At 41.9% G+C, this 21,229-nt stretch overlaps 1 protein-coding gene across 1 annotated transcript in view; it reads right to left on the bottom strand.

Annotated features, from left to right (window-relative positions):
* Positions 1 to 21,229, bottom strand: part of ERGIC1 (endoplasmic reticulum-golgi intermediate compartment 1) — a 93,179-nt gene that overhangs the window by 32,421 nt on the left and 39,529 nt on the right. The window contains exons 4-5 of the mRNA XM_018558613.1: positions 2,744 to 2,838; positions 1,771 to 1,895 (exon numbers count right to left, since the gene is read on the bottom strand). Of these exons, the coding sequence (XP_018414115.1) occupies positions 1,771 to 1,895; positions 2,744 to 2,838 (220 nt within the window). The remainder of the gene's footprint in view (positions 1 to 1,770; positions 1,896 to 2,743; positions 2,839 to 21,229) is intronic.

Genomic DNA, 21,229 nt, shown 5'->3' with positions numbered 1-21,229 from the left:
AGATGGACTCTGGTTCACCCATGTCCATCCTATATATTATGCTCCCACAAAGACCTCACATGCAGGCATATCCACTCCCTTCTGCCCAACTGCCCCCAAGGCTCTCCCACTGGAAATACTATAAGGGGAATTTACAAAAAACAGCTCTGCATAGGAACCAATCAGCTTCTATCTTCAGCTTGTTTAGTGAAGCTTGGAAAATAAAAAAGGTAGAAGCTGAGGAGAATTCACTTCTATGAATATAAACACTGCCCAAGTGGGCTGAGCACTGGGGAGTGGGTTCTTGGAGCATCTGAGCTATGTGTGGGGGCATATTAGGGAGACAGTGAAGGAACCTATACAGGGTTTTTATGGCAGGAGTAGACTTGTGCTTTAACCCCTTAGTGACACAGCTTCAGAAAATGTTTTTGTTCCTGAGGACAGGAGCAATGTTGCCATTTTTGCTATGCATTTGTTTAACCATCATTTTAATCTTACTCATTCATTGCTCCTACACATATTATATACTGTTTTTTTTTAAAAAAAAAAGGACAAAATGGGCTTTAATTTGATGCGACATACGCATATATGAATTCTTATTTTTGTTTATTAAAAAAAAATGCAAAAAAAAAATATAAATCTTTCACAGTTTTGGCAATAATAATGTGATTTATAGGTTATATCATATGTCTGGGATTTCAGTTTATTTTACGTGTTATAGGTCACAAAATACAAGGAGTGAAAATCAATTTTAGTTTCGAACAATTTTAAAATGTGGTATGTTTGTCTCCTTTCTTTAATAGCCTCCTCAGCACTATATGATGTTCTTATAATTTTTTTTATTACATTTATTTTTTTAAACTTTTAAAAACTAAATTTTTATTTTTTTTAAAATAGGTGGCACTAAAGGGGTTATTTTTTTTTAGTTACAGGGGCTTTGATACTTTGTATTCTCCTTAGATATACTAAGTATCTCTGGAGGAGAATACTGTATCAGTTTGTATCACACATGTGGCTTGCTGCTGCCGGCTTTGTGGCTGTCATGGCTCTTTGATCACAGCAATTAGCTACCACTGTGATAAAAGTGCTGTGTCCACCTAATCTGCTGTTGAGGGTCTGCCTCGGACTCAGATGGACTTAACAGCAGTAACTCAATGAGTACTGGTCCCTCCACGGACCAGTGCTCATTGTACCACACAACGAGATTATCCCATCACCGGTCGTTAATTAACTGAACGAACGTGACAGTATAATCCAGTCATCGGTCGGGAAGGGGTTAAAACAGGCCTACCAGTATTAATAACCAAAAAAGGCAGAATTGGAATTCAAATATCTAGTCTGTATATTTGGTACTATGTCTACTCAAGCTATTATAAAAAACACAAATTAACAGTTTTTACAGGGCGTTGTAAAGCTATTTTGTTACAGTTCTTGTCCCACCCATATTATGCCATGGGCTTTCACATAACCCAAATACAAATGCTATGAATATTAGGCAACTCATTTATACATAATTTGCCATCCCATATATGTCATCATCAATGTATGTGAACTTGAACTCACAAAATGATTATGTCAAAATTGGCAGAACATCTAATTACTGCAGAATGAATCTAAACTAATTGTATAATTATATGGCTTTTATACTAAAGCAGTCTGGTAAGACGAGGTTGTGGCATTAGGCCTCAGTCCTAATGTTGCATGAATACAAAATGTTGCATGACGGAACAAAAATCAAACACTTTACACATGACATATGAAAAACAACCAAGAAAGGCAGAAGCACCTTACCTTGTTTATGGTAAACTGTCCTTCAAACCGGCAACCATTGCCATTATTGAGGGGAATTTTCATGGAATTATCAATATGCCCAACTTCATGTCTGCCCATTTCATCCTGAATATCCAGGCCCACCACTGAAGATAAAAGAAAATAGTACATGTATAAAAGTCAGCTGAAACAAGACTATGACTTCTAGTAGAAAACAAGTTATATACAGAAACCTAAAGAATGACATTTAAACGATAACCAGGTCTACTAACACGTTAGCGATTTCCCTTTAGTTTGTTGTGGGGCTTTAAAAAGTAAACGGTAATACAGTGCCTTATAGAGAGATTCCACTTAAAATGTCAATGCATTGTCTAGCATGCCAGTACATACTTTTATGACCACTAAGCACACATCTTTTTGCCAGTAAAAATAACCTTGTGTCACAAAAGGGTCAGAATTATTGATATTTGTCATTGACTTAATGACCAAGGAAAGCACTACGGTGTTTAATGTACATGAGCAAAGCACTAAACACAGGGACCCCTGGTTTGATAAGGGAGGAACTTTTATTACTGCAAAAACAAAATGCTAAATAAGTGGCGTTAGCTGCCAAAGGCAAGACATTATAGTTATTTTACTAATAGAAATGGTCAGACTGGCCTGCATTAGATCGCTCTGAGACAGTGTTCTAAATATATAAATGGGTCTCTCTGTAATAAAGGGTAACACCAGAAACAATTTCAATAATGACCATGCACAATACATATCACCTCAACACCTGTACACAAAACAGGTGTTTCAGGGTCATGTGGACATCTAAACTTCAAAGTCAAAGTTTGAATTCTAGACTGAAGACATTCAGTTATTTATCATGGTAAAAGTAAATGATTCAGGTGAAAATGTATGCCATCTTGCCTATAATTTGGAATAATTGGAAGCCTGCAGGGGTAGCAGCCAAAAAACATACAATGGATCTTAAGGACCAAATACTTACAGTCACAGTTGAGGTGGGGCAAGCTGACATTCAGGCTAACATCTATTTTTCCTCCACTCTCCTTATCAGGATCATCTACATATAGTTCATTAACACTGGAAGACAGCACATGAAATAACAGATTAGGCGACAGTACCAAGTTTAGCAGGCAAAGGATAACTTCTGTTGGCAAGAACTCTGCAGAAGAGTTTGTTTTGTCTTCATCAGTAAAAATTTTAATATTTCGCATTGCATGCATTCAAATGACATATGCCTACTTAAAACATAAATGTGTGGGCTGCTCGTCTGGAAACCTATGTCTTGGATTTAAATAGGCTAGCCACAATCCTAAAACATTATCCTGAAGTGGAATTGGTCACTGAATAGGCACTGGCTGGGGCCACTGAAGAATTTGGTGTAGTTGGGCACGATCTTCATCAATAAGTATGTAGCCAGAACGAAGTAACTGGCACAGCCTAATAAATATGCCAATTTATCTGATGTTGAGGATATAGTGTTGCAACAGGTTAGGTCTCCTAGAAACCAACAGAAGAATTGCTTAAGTGACAAAACCTAAGTGTACTGCAAAGTCCAAAGAGGTGGCGGTGATAAGGAATGCTAATTCACCAACACTGTGAATACTGAGCAGAATGTGGTCTTACATCTTACAGGGTAGGAATATTGCAGACTGGACAGACAGAATTCTGGTGAGAAATATCCATGATATACACTAGCACAAAATGACAACGTTTAACAGTAGAAGGTCGTCAAAAATGGTTTTAGGAAATCAGAAGATAAACATCAAAACCTTGGACCTCCAAAGTAGCATGTTTGGAAACAATACCAGTTTTTTTTTGTCCACTATGAACTTTATATGGCAAGGACAAGCTGTATTCATAAGGAAGGTGCAGATGTCCTTGGGCAAAGAATGATTAGAGGGTATGAGGAGATTCTAGCCTAGAATCTTTGGACGGAAAAAGTGTCCAAGATAGTGAATGTTGGGATTTAAAAATAAAATGTGCCAGTGAAATTGCAAATGTAATTCAAAATATAATTCAAAAAGTGACCCTGTCACCAAAGTTCAATTGTAAACGAAGCCAACCCCATAAAAGAAGATCACGTACATTACTGCGTGAGGTGGTAGTGACACAAAAAAGGAGAAAGGACTGAGTGGGTGCCATGAGTTGTAGGAAAATCATTCTTAAAAGTTACTAAAACGCATTACTGAAATCATTTGGATTCAAAGAACTGCCCCAGCTGCATTTGAGAAGAAAAGTAGGTTTTTTCAAGCTGGTATATGGACAGCAGCTGGAGACTGCTCTGTCTTTCTGGTCTTGTACTGGACAGGAAGTTCAGGGAAGCCAAGCTGATGGAATTGGAGCTGCCCAGAAACATGACGACTAAGTGCTTGGACAAAAATGTAAAGAAATACTTTGCTGGGCAATGTACAGTATATTTCATTGCTCTGGATTCATTATTGAAAGAAAAAAAGTTTTAAAGAAGTATTAAGCTCTCAATGTGGTCAATCCCTAATCACTTTAGCTCTGCAGAGCTTTATGTCCTTCAGGCTCAAATGTGACTGAATTCAACCAACTGTACATGCAGGGGCGTAACTAGAAATCACAGGGCCCCATAGCAAATTTTTGTATGGGGCCCTGTGATTTCTAGTTAAGCCCACCTGAGATCCCACACAGCCCACCTGAGGGTGAACCCTGCAGAGCCCACCATATAGTCTCTATGGTGGGCTCTGCAGGGACTCAGGTGGGCGGTCAAGCCCTCTTACCCGTCTGCTCCGATCCTCTGTCTGCCTCCTTCTCCTTCAAGATCACTTGCAGGCCCTGCCTCCTCCATGATGGAGGAGACGGGCCCCAGTGATGGAGGAGGCTGGGCCCGCCTCCCCCATCGCTAAGCCCTGCTTACTCGATCAATGGGCCCCACCTCCTCCATCGCTGCCGACGACGGGCCCAGCCACCTCCTCCGAAGCTGCTGGTTGTCACCGACTCAGCAGCGGCTGTGAGGAACGCGCCGCTGCACATGTGAATAGCGGCACCCAGGCGGCCCGAACGGCATCAGGGGGATGTGCTGGCTGGACCTCCCTATGCCCCGGGCCATATAGCGGCCGCCTGGGTCGCTATGGCGATTGTTGCGCCACTGTGTACATGGATACTCGGTCTTATTTTTGTATATAGAGCTATGGAAGCTCACTGCCCATGTTCTGTTTTGACCCATTTAATATATTTCAAAATGATGTGCATAGTCTGCACTAAAATATGGCATCTTTCAAATATTTAAAAGACATTAAAAGCATAACCAAGGCTTTATACATGGAGGCCACACAAGGTACCTCCCAGACCCATAAAGCTGAACTTAAGGATAAAATACAAGAGGCATATCCATTATTCTTTAAATCTTGGTGTGCTTTGTGCATTTCTTCCAGATCAGTGCAGTAACCCAGTGTGAAGCTTATAGGAGCTTCCTGTAATAAAGACCAGATGCTGCTGTTCTCTCTCTCTACGTGAAGAGTGACTGATCTGGTATCTGCCCCTTCCTGTACTTTTCTGCATGCAGCCTGGAGAGGGTGGACCTGCTGGGTCCCTCCCATAGCTCTTCTCCCTAAACAGGCTATGTGCAGCACAGTGATGATGTCATTGCTAGTTTTATAAAGTAATAACTGGGCTTGCAAAGGCATATTGTGCAAATAAATTGGATTTATATCCTGATTGTTGCGGCATATTTTTAAATGAAAGTTTTTGTGCCCAGAGCTCAGCTTAAGGCTGGGTTCACACCTAGGCGTATTGAATATGCGCGTTTGTCGCGCGTTTTTACTGCAATTCGCGGTAAAAAAAACACGCGACAAACGCCCGTTTCCGAGGGCTTGTATCCCAATGGAAACGCGAGACCAAAACGCCCCAAAGAAGTACATGTACTTCTTTGGGCGTAGCCCGATTTGTATCGCGTTCGGACGGACGGAGATACGGCAAAGGTGTGAACCAGACCCATTGAATACAATGGGATTTAGATGTTTGAGCGTTTTGTAGAGCGTTCGTCGAGCGTTGAACGCGCTACAAAACGTTCAGGTGTGAACCAGGCCTTAATAAGTGAGGGTTCCTGGGTAAACTACACAATAAAAACAAAATCATAAAATAACAGGAGGAGGAAAATAAGTAATGTTTACTACGCTTTTATATATCAAACCGCAAGAGACAAAAAAAGGACTAGGTAGATATATTTTAAAAATACACATAATAGCAATATGGACATGCAACCCTCAGACCCCCAACTATAAGAAGTCTGATGGATAATGTTAAACAGCTCTGGGGTTGTAGCTGAATTCCCAACTGCTCTGTATTCTCCATCACTATAAAGCTTTAGTGAAAGTCATTAAAAAGGAAACCGGTACTGAGAAAAATAGAGGCTGCCATTACAGACATCTCCTTCTGAAAATGCTAGGCCCTAGGTGGTCAATGCGGATTTATACCTGTGATGCAATCTTGAGTCAGTAACATGGAAGTAGGCAAATAAGGGGGTCCGACTTTGCCACATTTCACTGTTTGAATGCCTGTCCCAGGTTGGCAATTCAGAAAAAAAAAAAAAAATCCAACAACTTCGCAAAATGCGTGTTGATCCTCCCAAAAATTCAGTGATTGCCTCGCTTCCTGTAGCTGACAATGTTGCCTTTACTGCATTGAAATCCCAGTGTTTTCTGCTCTACTGAACTACAGAACCCTGGCCCACACCCCATTATGTTATGGAGTATAGTAGAGCTGCTTTAGATTTCTGTGCAGAAGAGGCTCCATGTCAGCTCAAAACAGAAACTTAGCAGCTCACTGGATTTCTGGCAAATAGTTATATTTCTGTATTTGCAGCATATTTATTGCAGAGATGTACAGCATATGTTTTTATGTTCCCCAGGCAAACTTTAAAGAGAACCTGTTACACCTCAAACTAAAGTCAGGGAATCTGTATTATAAGTACTGAAACCCTGGCTGCTTCAGCGATTTGTCCCCAATCAGCAGAGATATTAGAATTGAATTGTAATTCTACAGCAAAAATTGACACTTTCCTGGTCCATCCACAGTGCAATCCCCTGCTCAACCCCTACATCAGCACAGAAGTTCAACAGCATGAAGAACAACTCTTATATGATCACTAAAAAAATCTGCTACATAGTAAGCCCACTGTCGGAGCTTACTATGCAGTGGTTTTTAGTGTAATCGTATGAAAGCTTAGGCAGAACCAGGAGGTGATATGGTCTCTATGCCAAAGACAGCAAGGTCAGGTTTAGAACAGCAGCCTACATAAGGGGTTTCCTTTAACTTCAGTAGGTATCCAAAGTCAAGTATCTTCAAGTCCTCCAAATCAGGGCCATATTAAGATCGCATGCACTATTTGAAGCAAAATGTGGTCTACTTTATATGCACGGCTTCTTTTCAAATGTATAGACCACCAAACAATAGAAAGCAGTGATGGTTTCAAGTTACTGAACTGTAAAGACTGCCTTCGGAATTCTCTCAACATCCCATGTATCCCCCTTATCCTACAGTTCTCTAGCTAAAATCATCCACAAATGCTCTGACCAGAAAAGTGAAACATAAGCAAAAAGTTATAACGAATTGTGACTTTTGAGGCTTGATGCTGATCCATCTAAACTGCTGCCCTAGGCACTGATCCGTGAATGCTATTATGGTAAAATAGCCCCATTTTCTACAGCTTCTGTTTAATCAAAAAACAGCTTCTAACTGTGGACTCAGCAGGGCTAATTCTAAAGTTGGCCATACACTGGTAGAATTTAGTCTGAAAATTTTTTTTTGCAACATGACCATGACACACAATTCTATCTGCACATTCTGTAATGCAAGTTATACAATTAAAGAATTTGATTCTCTACTACAGTTATCACAAGTGCATTACGAATGATGTTTTTATACATTGTGACTATTTTACTTCAAGGCTAGTTATCAGCAGGTGTATGATAACCACCATGTGTGTATTTGAACTTTGTGAATACATGCAGGGAACAAATTACACAGTACAGACAATACAATAATGTGACATCCAGTTGACATTTATGAAACCTGTTAACTACATTTGCACTGACACGATATGTTAAATGTCAATTTATTCAACAAGGACACCAAGTTTATTGTTGTACTAAGCTAAAATGTGGGAATTTGCAGATAAATATCTCCCTGCGTATATAGCTGGTAGACCAAAGATTAATTCCTTCCATATTTGAGTATGGTTGAAGTGCGCTTCAGCTAGTGAAATCTTGTTTGGCAGAGCTGTGTGTAGAAACTAATGGATACCATTAATAAAAACAATTATGTAATTTCACAGCAGACTGGATAAAGTGTGCCCTGCTATGTTGGAACGGAAATATTTGGGTGGGTGAAATTGGAGCATTCCAATCATTACTCACAAGGTGATTAAAAAGCAAGAAACTGGGTCAGAGAGGAAAGGTCAATGAAACGTAAGAATGAAAGCATCAGAAGTCAACAGAGAAAAGGCACGTCAGAAAGATTCTGAAGTGATTAGACAATTCCCAAAGCTGCTACAAGTGCAAGACAAGTCATGTCAGCATAGAACATGATCGTATTTGAGTATAGAAACAATGGGGGTATTTATCAAAACTGGAGCAGACAAAATCTGGAGCAGCTGTGCATGGCAACCAATCAGCATCTCTCTTCAGTTTGTTCAGTTAAGATTTGAAAATGAAAGAGAGGCTGATTGGTTGCCATGCACGGCTGCTCCAGACTTTGGCTGCTCCAGTTTTGATAAATTCCCTTCAATGTTATCTTAGGGAGGATAAGCAGGAGGGCAGCAGTTTTCAGGACTTCTGTATGAAGAGTAATTCAAATGTGACTTTTATTGAAAAGGTGCGTATATAAAAAAAGGTTTGTTATATATGGTTTAAGAAATCCATCATTTTGACTGAATCTGCCAAATAACAAATTTTCACTACGATTTCTAACCCTTTCAACTCATTCCACCAACATGGGTCGGAAAACTACAATTTGTTGATAAATGATGACATTGTTTGTCTTCACATTATTCCAATCTATTTCAGCTCAGCATATCAATTTAATATATTTCTCTGTGTTATGTGCATCATGTTCAGTCAAGCAAACTTATTGTTCGAAGCAGAAAATAGTCCGTTTCACAGTGACAGTTATCTTCGGATTGCCCTTTGTTATTAATAAAACAGAACAGATGCAGGAAACTCGTCAGTTGGTGTTGAATTGATCAGTCATAATCGTCGTTATTAAATGAGACAGAATAGATGTAGACAACTTGCCTGTTGGTGTTGAATTGATTGATTATAATCATTATTCAGTTGATTTCTTGAATGGTTAGAACAAACACACAGTGGGATGAATATCAATGCATAAAGTAATATTTGACCAATCCACCTGGTTATGGTCAGATGGGGCATCAGTTTAAATGTAGCCTTTAAGATAATTTTCCACCTTTTTACTTTAAATACACAATAAGCTAAAATATTACACCACAGAGTTTACCTATTCAGCACCAACCGTACACAGTGAACTTGTCACAGGCATCTCCCTAGCACTAGATGAATGAGCTATACTGCAAGTGCTAAAAAATTCTGTATAAGTAGTCACAATGCAGAGTAGGAAAATGGACACCAACTTGATTCGAAAAAATGCAAAGATAGTGCCTGTGTTGACGGGCTTTGAGGTTGTGTTGATGGCATCAATTTGATATCAGTTTGAGACACTTCTGAGACCGTTTAGAATTCATGGATACCTGCAGTTGACCCGAGTTGTATAGACATGCATGGGAATGCAAAACTCATCTAAAGACAACAAAAGCCCACCAACACAGGCCCATAGAAAACATAGGACCCCCAACTACCAACTCCGTGCAAACTCCAGTGCTAGCATCTTCTGCCTGGTTTCACTACTCAAATGAGAAATTGTAATCATCTTACATCTTCTGGTCAGCGCCACATTTCTCATCAGCTGATCCAGGTCCTTTACAACAAAATTGTAAAGTTCCAGGATTGCAGGATGATTCAGCTGGTATCTCCACACTGCCTCACCATCAGACAGGTCCATCCAAAAAGGTAAGTATACCTTATTAATATATTGGGCGGATTTCCACAGGGGCACACTAGTCATGCCCCCTTCCTGAAGGCCAGAAAAAGTCAAAAAAGACCTCCACAATAAGGTCATAACATGGAAAGTATACCCTGACAAGAGGCAGCAAATCAGGGATATTCTAGAGCAGTCTGCAAATCATTGTTTTTTGTTTTTTTTTTTTAAATTAAATTGTGAATTTAATTTCTGTGCTCTGCTTTTGGACACATCTTATTTTTTTATGTCTGCTACTAGGTACCTGTTACATCAAATGTTAGATTAGGAACACACACACACACTTAACATTGTCCCAAAAGACATCTTACAGCTTTTAATGAATTGGCAAAACCTAGTGAAATTGTAGATTTCACCACATAATAATAATCAGTGAATATCTGCAAATCATTAAGCTAGCGAAAAATCGTGAAAACATTTTCTAAACTGCCCAAAGGGTTGGAATTGAATTAAGTAGTGAAAAGCCGCAGGATTTAAATTTTGCCACTTAGAATAGTAGAAGCACAAGTGAGGGCAAAATTCTAGGCTTTGGCTTCTAACAGAACAAAACCTTTTGTAACACTATGTATTAAGTGCACAAGTACGTGGTGTTCTCTGAAGATTTCCAAAAATATCACATTACAAAGGAAGGATTTGATTTAATCATGTAGAAGGGTTTGAAAAGGAATAAGAGATAATTAATCAGGACTTTGACACATCATCACACATGTTCCCCAAACAACCAATCAGCAAACCCGTCTGTACCTTATTGAAGGACATTCTTAGGAAACACTACGGTTGTCCCTAAATGCCAGCATTATACAATATAAACAAACATTTTATTCTTGTTAAAACTTTACATCATCCATTGTCCTATATCTATTTAGATGCCTTACATAATCACAGACATGTTACAGTGTATTTCTAGTCATGGTTTAATTTGGGTGTAAGCAAGAGTTGTAATTATCATACAGAAACTAGGTCACCAATAATAAGTACTTTTGATTAAGTAGAGAACTTTATGACGTTAGTAGGAACGTAGGGGTGCATGCAGTAAAGCCGGTTCTTGACAGAACAAGCAAACATGTTTTGGCTTTTTTTTGTTTTTGACCAGACCAGCCAAAAGATGAATACCGCTTCGATATTAGTATACAGTATGCACAAGATTACAACTTTAATGGCTATTTTTGCCTTTTGCTGTTTACATTATAGGGGGAGACCACTTGAGTTCAGGATTTACTTGGGGGAGAGTCATGTCAATAGAGCATCATTAAGGAGTTAACCATAAATTAGTTTTTCCTTGATGCAGTCACTTCTCACAAAAAAGCAGGGTTGGTTTTAAGTTTATTTATATTATTTTTTGCTTAATTTTCTTATTTTGTTTTACTTTATCACTTTTTAATTTAATTTTTACATTTTATTTCACAACTTTCTTACAAAATACAGGTACTAACACGCCCCTATGTGATCGAGTGTGGAGGTGACCGGTTCTTTTTTATGGGGTCATAGATAAAACTGTATGTTTATTTCAAAGATTGTTTAATCCCATTTGTAGAACTAAATGTATACAACCCATTTGACATCTGACCGCAAACACCACATTTTTCCCCACCTGACTGAATGAAGACATGTTATGCCACATCTTCTACTTTCCTAGATTAAACCAAGGTGCATTTCCATGAATTATTTTGGGCTTACACGGTGCTTATGAACTTCCCAGACAAATGACACTCTAGAAAGTGTCAATTCCTGAGCACAACCCCTTTCTCTTTGCACTACATAGCCCTCTTCTCTCCTGAGAGTGTCTAATTACTGTCTGTGCTGACCCAGCTTCTCCACCACTCGCTTCCTTACACAAACATCTATGTAACAGCCAGGGGCGAAGCAAAAGGCGATTATAGAGTGACAGCTCTGAGCTTGCTTGGGCTGCCAACATCACATACAAAATGGCAGCAACCAGGCTTTTGGATTCATACATAAAAGGGATATTTAATGTATTTTAGAACATGCCTAAAATACATTAAATTCACAAAGTTCTTATGAGAAGAATGTTGTTGAAATTACTTATCTGGCGACTGTGTCTCTTGAAAAAAAGGGGCAATTGTTCATTTTAAGAAACAGGACATTGGAGTATCATAGGTGGTGCTTTATTCTAGGTCACACAAAAACAACTATCTATGGCCACATTAGATGGGGTCAGACATGACTGAAAAGTAGTTTAATATAGACTGGTGGTTAGAGAATTATGTAGGCTGCCATTGCCAATCTTTCCATTTGAGAATGTATTTTCCTTGGCTGTCTCCCTGATGCTTTATCTTCAGCATTTCTTATTCACCTGGGATAAAGCATCGGGATAAAGAACTCATACTAATTTACTAAAGGCTTGCTCCAGGTTTGTGACTCAAGTATACAGCCATGCAACTAGCATTTTTTAAAATGGCAGCCAACAACAGCAGCCCCCATACTTCTGTGGTGACAAGTGTACTTTAAATGTAGATTGCCATATTAGGATAATTGCAAATTATGGAAATAAAGAGTAATCATTAAGCTATTACTAACACACTGTACAAACATTAAATTGTTTGAAAAAATGTTATCATTACAACAAGATCATTTCATTTAAAATCCCCTTATTAAAAATACTTACGTAAACTAATCTGTAATAGCTCACTGGAATGTTATAGCCAGGTATAAAATGGGTCAAGCATCTTAAGCATCTGTCTTCATTAAACTTGCCTACCAGTGTAATAACATAAGAATGTAAAAAGTACTTTAAAATTGACCAGATAAGATACCGCTAGCCTTTGTTTTTCTTTCAGTGCTTAGTATCTACAGTAAAAATTCCTATGTGATTGAACAAGCACAATATGTCTCACTACAGCAGAAAAGTGGTTTACCTGCAAAACACGGGCATTTGCTTTAAAGCCCGTCTTCAGGGAAACCAAAACCAACTACCCTTGCAGAGGGGCTACCCCAGCAATGCAAGGCTTAAGTGCTCATTTAGATCTATAAGCTAGAGCAAAACTTACCTGATAATCACTCCCACCGGCTTTCTCCCAGCTGCTTGGCTGGTCCCTGCAGCCTCTTCTTCCCTGCCATTTAAGGACCTTATAGGTGCACCCTGTATTCCTACAACCCCCAAGAGCTTTGGGTCATAGTTCTTGGAGCCAAGAGGTAGGTGGTGTAATGAGTTAGGAGAACCCCTATAATTGCCCTTGTACACTAGACCGCAGCGCCACTATTTACAGATTGTGATACTCCTCACACCCCTCGGCCGGGACAACGAGCCGTACGCGCCACTGCGCAGGCGCGCCGCGAGACTCCGCCCACTCTCGTACGGCGGTGTCAATGCGCAGGCGCGCCTCGAGACCCCCGCCCACTCACCCGAGTAGTCGGCATAAAGCCGCGATCCACCGTTTGATCGGCGTCCCACTATTGTTGAAGCAGGACGCTGATCGAACCAACAGCCCTGCTGCTCCGGGATCCACCACTGAAGGAGAGTTGCTGCGGACGTCCCTGCATACCTGCCATAGCCACAAAACAGCAAGTATTGCTACCATAGCCATAAGGCTATGGTAGGGAGATCTCCACAGCAGTTCCTACATGCCTAATCAACTGTATGCCTTACTGCAACCTAACCTATCGCATAACTATATGCCTACACAACTACTTGCCTTACTGCAACTTAACCCATAGCATAACCATATGCCTACTGAACTGTCTGATTCACTGCTGCTTAACCTAACGCATAGCTATATGCCTAATCAACTGTATGCCGTACTGCAACTTAACCTATCGCATAGCTAAATGCCTACACAACTGCTTGCTTTACTGCAACTTAATCTATAGCATAACCATATGCCTACTGAACTGTCTGAATTACTGCACCTTAACCCATCGCATAACTATATGCCTAATCCACTGTCTGCTTGGTAATCAGTTACACTGCCTCCTAGCTATACGCCTGTTTATACTGTCTGCCTTGTTACAGGTGAACATCAAATATCTCTGGGCTCAAACTAGTTGATAAACCGACCCATAAACTAACCACCTGCTTCACCCGGGATACCTACCGTAGCGGTGCAACGCAGGCTTAGGTGTGCTAAACGGGGTATGATGTGAAGCAGCTCTCTCCAAGCCTTATCAATATCCTGGGCATCGGAGGTAGAGCTGCGATCTGATACCGTTCCCTCTAAAAGCAAAGCCAAATCCACAGCTGCGGTCCAAGGACCTTGTTAACCCCTGGAGTGTATTACACAGATCAGTCACTCAAGGGCAGTGCCTGTTGCTCACCCAGCTTCTAGATATCCCCAAATTCTCCTACGATTTCCCTGTACTCTGCGATGGCACATACATCCAAGATGGAAGCAGATGTTGGCAGGGAAAGGTGGTGCTGTGGACAGTGACAAAGGAGTTGAGAACTCCATTGTCATTGCCAAAGCCAACTATTCTTCAAGAGTGCTCTTTTCTGGTGTCACATGATATTGTGCCTGTACAATAAGAGTGATTTTCTTGCTAAGAAAGATGGTGTGGGCTAGTAGGCATTAAAAATTACAGGAGAGTGTCACTGCTCATAGCCCTACTGTATGCATTGTGTGGTCTTTCATAGAGACAGTGAGCATATTGGCTATTGTACAACCATCTGCTTCTTTGTATCTTGCCTGCGCTCTAATGCAGGCAGATCACTACCAAAAACACACATCCCGAATCCGTATGGGGTGAGGTTGTGCCATGGGTAGTGGCAGAGATGTTGAGAAATCCCCAGTCACTGCTGATGGAAAGTATGTCGCACCATCAATGCTTGCAGGTGATTCTACCGTACATAAGGATGCTGTGTGGTAGTATAAACTGACAATGACAGGGGAGTTAATCTGCCCATGGCACTGCCTCTCCATGCACTAACAGCACTAGCAAACAACCTTGGAAGAGGAAAACATTAGCTGGGAGGAGCAGGTCATGGAGAGTCTCGATGCAGAAACCCCATCTACTTGCTGAAGGCAGCACATCAGCGCTATGTAAACTACAAGGGGGTGGGTGACTTGATCCCTCAACAGAAATCAGAACTCCGAAAGGCTAAAAAGATAAAAGAGGGATATTGTGAGTATGCCACTAACTTATTTAAAGTGAGCTTGCTGCTGCTATAAATGGGCAATTTTGTACATGTCCGGAGTTCAGCTTTAAATTATTGTTACTGAGTGAATCATGTTGAACAGTGATGCTATGATCAATGCTGCGTGCTATTTATAGTTTATTAAAGAAGAAAGTGTTTTATGCTGACCTGTGCCTAGGAAAGGAGTGCCTATTATAAATAAAATTTTAGGCCCCATTCACATCTGCGCGTTCCGTGAAGGTGCACCAAAGCATTCTTAATGACCCCCCAAACACAGCCAGCAAGACACATTTGTGCGTGCGAAAACGTGCACAAACGCGTGAAGAAAAAACCTGAACGCATGTCACACATTTTGCTACATGCACTACTTTTCTGCATTTGATGCACGTATAGAAACCAACTGAAATTGATGGGGATGCTTGGCAAAGTGGAGAACAAACGTGGTCCAACGCCTACAAACTCATGCAAATGTGACACGCGCAAATGTGCTGCCTAGGTGTGAACTGGGCCTATCAGCTTACAAAAAATCTCATCCAGAAGCGCCAGAGACAATCATTCCTCATCCCTCACAAGGAAGAAGTACTAGGCATATGTGCAGGACGCAGCCCCAATACAGTCAGGGAGACTGGGACATCTAGAAGAAAACACAAAGAGAGGGGCGCCTTTCCTGGTGCAGATAGGTTTATTCAATAAGGAGGTAAAAAACACAAACTTGCAGGTACTCACAAGGAGTAGAACAACAACAGGCTGTAGGACAATGAGAAAACCGGAGCAATGGAGGGATCCGTGCGATACGTCCTGTATACCGATATGAGAAGTGTCGACGCGTTTCCAGAGCACGCCCCCTTCATCAGTACATGGGCCTATCAGCTTGGTACATATTCTTAAGTTCCAGAAGATGAAAACAAAAAAAAGGTTTGAATATGAACAAAGGCGTGCTTAATGCGCCTTTGTCGCCTGCTGCCGTAAAAGGTTCAAAATGTCTGATTGACTACCACTCTGCTATAACAAAAACAGGGAGGCGGCAACATTTACCACGTCGCGTGAATCTACCTTATCGTGAGAAAAAAAACGGCCTGGAATGCAGCAAATCACACTGCACTGCATGTACAGAAACTCATGCAGATCTGGTCTGCATTTGGTGTGAACAAGCCCCAACAGTTCCTGCAATAATTTTGGCACCAGCACAGATGACATTTCAGCAGGGCCAGCAACCTGGGACAAACAAGTAAGTAGCCTCTGACAAAAAAAGAAAAAAGGAAGATCTCTTTAGCTGTGGGGACATTCATAACCCTACTGACCACCAATGTAATGGTGGCATTTTTATACTAACCACCAATGTAGGAGGGGGGAGGGGCTCTTGGGCTGCTACACTCTGTACGTTATATTATGCTGTATGTTACATACTGTGCTGTACATTGGCTGCTCCTAACCTCCACATTGTGTAGATTACACACTCCAGACCAGTGTATTTGTGGTCATGCTCTATACTACATACTCCTGACTGTTACATTCTGTACAATGGGCTGCATATTACATATGCCAGACCACTGACCATATTCTGACCCCCTTAACTGTACAACATGCTGCAAGTTATACATTTCACTGCACATGAACATCATACTGTACAACTGCTGCACTCTATATACTGCACTGCAAATTGCATACTCCAAACACCTACACTATGTACACCGTGTGTTGTACATGGCATAACCAGGACCGATGCACTGTGTACACAGTGCTGTATATTACATACTCCAATCACTTCACTCTGTACGTTACACACTGCACTCTGCATCTTACACACACCAAATCACTACACTCTGTACTTTACACACTCCAGACCACTGAACTTTGTATACCGTACGGTACTTGTCAAACACATGCCTGGTGCGCTCTGTAGCTATGCTGTATGCAACATATTTTGGACCACTGAGATCCAAGCACCCTCTGCACTGTACAGTCGCTGGGCCACTACACCTCTTTCTGGGCAACTGTATAATGCACTGTATTGTATGTTACATACAGTGGAAAACTGTGCTTACCATAGTAGGTTTTGCTTTACATTGCATGGTATGGACCAGTGGTTCTCAACCTATGTAACATCAGGACCCACATTTGTCCTCGGTCATTAAGTTGCCACCCAAGTCGCACTGCAATGGAATGCAAGGCATTGAAGTCCCTATATGGCAACGCAACATACCTTCTGCACCAGAACACATAGTAGGTGTGATTGCGTGGTCCACATAGTTTACCTACCTCATGAGCAGGGCAGCCTTCAGAAATTTCAGGGCCCCATACACTGCTTTAGGCCGGGCTCCCCCCCCAGCACAAAAATATCAGATTTGGTAAAATATAAAAGACGGGGTCACGCCGGGCAAATGGATACTAAACATGTCAAGCCTTAAAATTGCGTGCATCCGTGAAACCGCAAAAAAACTACAATAACCAAAATTTCCCATAGGCTACACTTTAAAAGCTTTCATGGCTCAACAGTTAAGCGGTTTCAGTGATTGATGGGCCGATAATTATTGCTCTCACTGTGACATTTGCGATACGATACGTGTAGCACAATTTTTGCTTTTGCACATAGGCGCATACAACACGCGTTTGCGTTGTATGTGCGTGGACGTGGGGGGGTGGGGGACCTTAACTGCTTGCTGTCAGCCCGGTGAAAAAAATGGACAGACGGCAAACTCACATAGGCAGGTTGCCGTAATTAGATGGCTTTTTTTTTCTGCTCGCGCGCACCCCCCTAGCATGCGCACGGGCAGAAAAAAAAAAAACGTCCTTTCTGAGAAGCCGTTGGCTGTTTGACATACAACCGATCTGCGGTTCCATAGCCGCCAATCACTTGTATGCTGTGGCTGCGTGCCCCCCTCTCCCTCCTAGAGTGCTGCCACCCCCCTCCTGCACACTCACCTTCAATCCCGGCATCCACTACCACATCTGCGGCCCGGGACCAGCTCGGAAGGGCGTCAGGAGGGAGATTGCTGATCTCCCTCCATACTGTGAATGCGGAAGTAATGTGTAATACATCACTTCCGCATTCACCTGCCAGTCATCTGGCTGCTATAGCTAGAGATAAGCTGGGGGAGCAGATCTGTGCTTCATCAGCTTCTTTGGGGGTCCCCAGGTGACATTAAGGGGTCGGTAATTTTTCCTTACTATAGTAAATATTAAATACCACCAAAAGAAAGCTCCATCTGTCTACAAAAAAATGGTATAAAATTAATTTCAGTACAGCGTTGCATGACAAAATAAATGTCATTCATAGAACCGCAGTGCTGAATACCGAAAAATGGCCTGGACAGGAAAGGGGTGTAACACCGTGGACTTAAAGTGGTTAAAAAAATGTTTTTTGAATTTTTATGTTACTTTAATTTTTACAATTTGTTTTGTATTTTTTACACTCAGCTTTATTGCTATCACATATGATGTGACAGATCCCCTATATGGAGATATCAGGGGTCTTTCAGACCCTAATGTTACCTAGGGACCCTAAAGAAGCCGAGATGCACATCACTTCCAGGGTCCAGTGATCGGAGAAGAGATCAGCGGCTAGAAGCTGCTGATCTCTCCTTCGATCTGTCAGGGGAGACCCTCCACACCGGTCCAGGGCTCATCTGTCCCTTGTTTGAGCCCGGGAGGCCTCACATAAGGGACAGATGAGCCCAGGAAGCTGTCAGGGGCACCGGCGGCTGTGGAGGGGGACACGGCACCGCACCATACAAGCGATCCAGCGCCTATACAGACGCCAGATTGCTTGTATTTAAAACAGCAATCATCTACCGTTTAAGGGCCAGGAGGTGGCGTGGCGGACCATTGTGGTGAATGGCACCGTAGCCACACCCTCCAGCCACAATGCGATAGCCCGCACGGGATCTCAGGGCACATTGTGCCTGGGGTCCGGTACGGTGCGGGTAAAAAATAGTGCTTGCAGCGCACGCACGCACCTAAAAATAGTTAATAAAAAAACGTCCCCCTTTCCTGCTTACCTGTTTTGCAGGAAGGGGGGCTGCATTCCTGGGGTTCAGTGTGGCACTTGGGGATTCTCCTGATGTCCAGTGGAGAATCAGTGTGATCTGCATCTCAGGCTGATGCAGACCATACTAAATCGATCCCTGCTAGTCAATGGCTAGTCACTAGGGAGCGATCAGTATGATCTGCATCAGCAAAAGATGCACATCATACCGATTCTCCACTGGACCACCAGGGAATGATTTTCATTTCATATATTGCCGTTTCGGCAATATATTAAATGGGATGTGGGCACTTACCAGGTGTAAAGATGGCCACCGATACTCGCGGTGGCCATCTTTAAAAAGCTAATGTGCAGTCAGTCACTGCAGTGGAGACAGGGGGGCACAGGAGGCTCGCACAGAGCACCCCAGGTAAGGATCTGGAGTGTGCGGATCCTCCAGTGCTGCGGGGGCCCGGCCGCCTCCTGCAAGTCATGTACGGCCGTCGGCCGATACTAAAGTAAGGTTTTCGGGCCCCTCAGGCGGGCCAGGCCCCTTACTTGAGTGTCGGCCGTACCCCCCTGACGGCGGCCCTGCTTATGAGAACTGGAGTGGATCCTTAGCCTGGGGTCCAGTGTGGGCTGCTGTGCTGTACAGCACCTCTACAGGACACGTGAGGGAGCTGTAAGCAATGCACGTATGGATGGAGCTCCCTCTTGGCCATAGCGCCCCTCCCCCCCCATCCTTTCCCACCTCAAGCTGACACTCGGCGCTGGGCAGCATATTTTGAATGGCTGCTTGGTGCAAGAACTGACAGTGCTCTGCTAGGGGGAGGCTGAGGAGCCTCTCGCCTAGAAAAGTGGAAGGCATGCAGCGACCCACGTTTGGGTCAAGACACACCAGTTGAGAACCAAGGGTATAGACCATTGTGCTCTACACCCGATCACATTCAGAATTTCAGTTGGAAACAAAGTGTAGTAATTTCCAAGACACCTCTTTCTTTCTTTTGAGTTTTTATGAATGAGCACCAATGTGATGCTGTTGCTAATAGCTATGGTGACCTAAATAACTAGAAACACAAAATAAAACTGAGCTTTAAAAAAAAGAAGAAGAACAAAGACATTGGTAGGCAACAAGCAGACTGGAATTCCCATGGCACACCCAGGAAGTGACAAACCCCTTAGAGTATGAATTCACTGTGTCGTGTTAGTAGGGCACACTGAATTATCATAACTTTCATATTACTACATACCGTAAGAGAGTTGACAACTCATACATCAGAAATGCTTTACTCCGTGTGTTCTTCCTTCTAGATCTATGCATTAAAATGGTTGCTAAGAAATAATGGCACCCTAAATATCCCGAGGGTGAATACTAATCAGATACTCAAGATATCTAGAGAGGATTTCAGCGTGTAACTGGAATGATTCAACATGCAGAGAGAGCTAGATGAGTGAATGACAATGCAGTGAATAGGACAGTCTCAGGAAACGGAGTCTCACTAGACTCACAGGAAGCCAAAACAAACCTAAACAAAATGGAATGCTTTAAAAACAAAAAATGATAAACATGGAGTATTAACCAAATAGATATAGAACAAATAAAATGAGGCTGGTTTATGAAAAAGCTTTAAGAACATTCATAGATAAATATATTTTATACGTTTTATCGGCTTTAAAGTATTGGTAGGATACAGGAAAAATATAGCATTAGAGAAAAAACGTCCGCATTGCTGATACTCTGTAGAGTGAAGTGTATGTAAATCCTAACAAAGAACTTCTCTTATTTGGTCTGTTACTATACCATTCAAAGTGTTTTGCTATATCCATTTGATAAGTGTAGAAAATTATCCACTGACACTGCCCGAAACCTTGTGAGCGGATATTGTTCTGTGCATTCTGCTTGTACTGCACTCACATCAGTTAGCATCGTTCTCAGTCCTCTCTTTGGACTACAGAACGCCTCAGCATTTAATGGATGAAAACAGAGGGTGGTGTTTAGTAGTACTTTAGGCGATATTAAAATGAAACGTTTCAGTTATTTTAGATGCTAATTAAATCACTTACAATGTATGCTGCTCCCTAATGTTTAAAAGTTTTAGCTTCCTGTAGAATCAGCTGATCCCTTGAGCTTTGGCCATGATATCCGGTTTTCAGGTCTCTTCCCATGCAGAGTCCTATGGAGCCACCTTTGTGTGTGCTAGTAAGCTGTGCGTCTCTACAAAACACAGCCACAACAAGGCAAGACATTCCCCTCCCCCTTCCTCAAGCTAGTAGATGGACAGCTACTTAAGACTACTCTGTCCTTTGTTATATTGTACTGGACAGAAAAACAGGGAAGC

This window comes from Nanorana parkeri, unplaced genomic scaffold (genome assembly GCF_000935625.1).
Source record: "Nanorana parkeri isolate BGI_ZX_2015 unplaced genomic scaffold, ASM93562v1 scaffold348, whole genome shotgun sequence".
In the NCBI taxonomy this organism is placed as follows: domain Eukaryota; kingdom Metazoa; phylum Chordata; class Amphibia; order Anura; family Dicroglossidae; genus Nanorana; species Nanorana parkeri.
The sequence above is the reverse complement of the archived record's forward strand: the minus strand, read 5'-3'. Positions and strand labels throughout refer to the sequence as shown.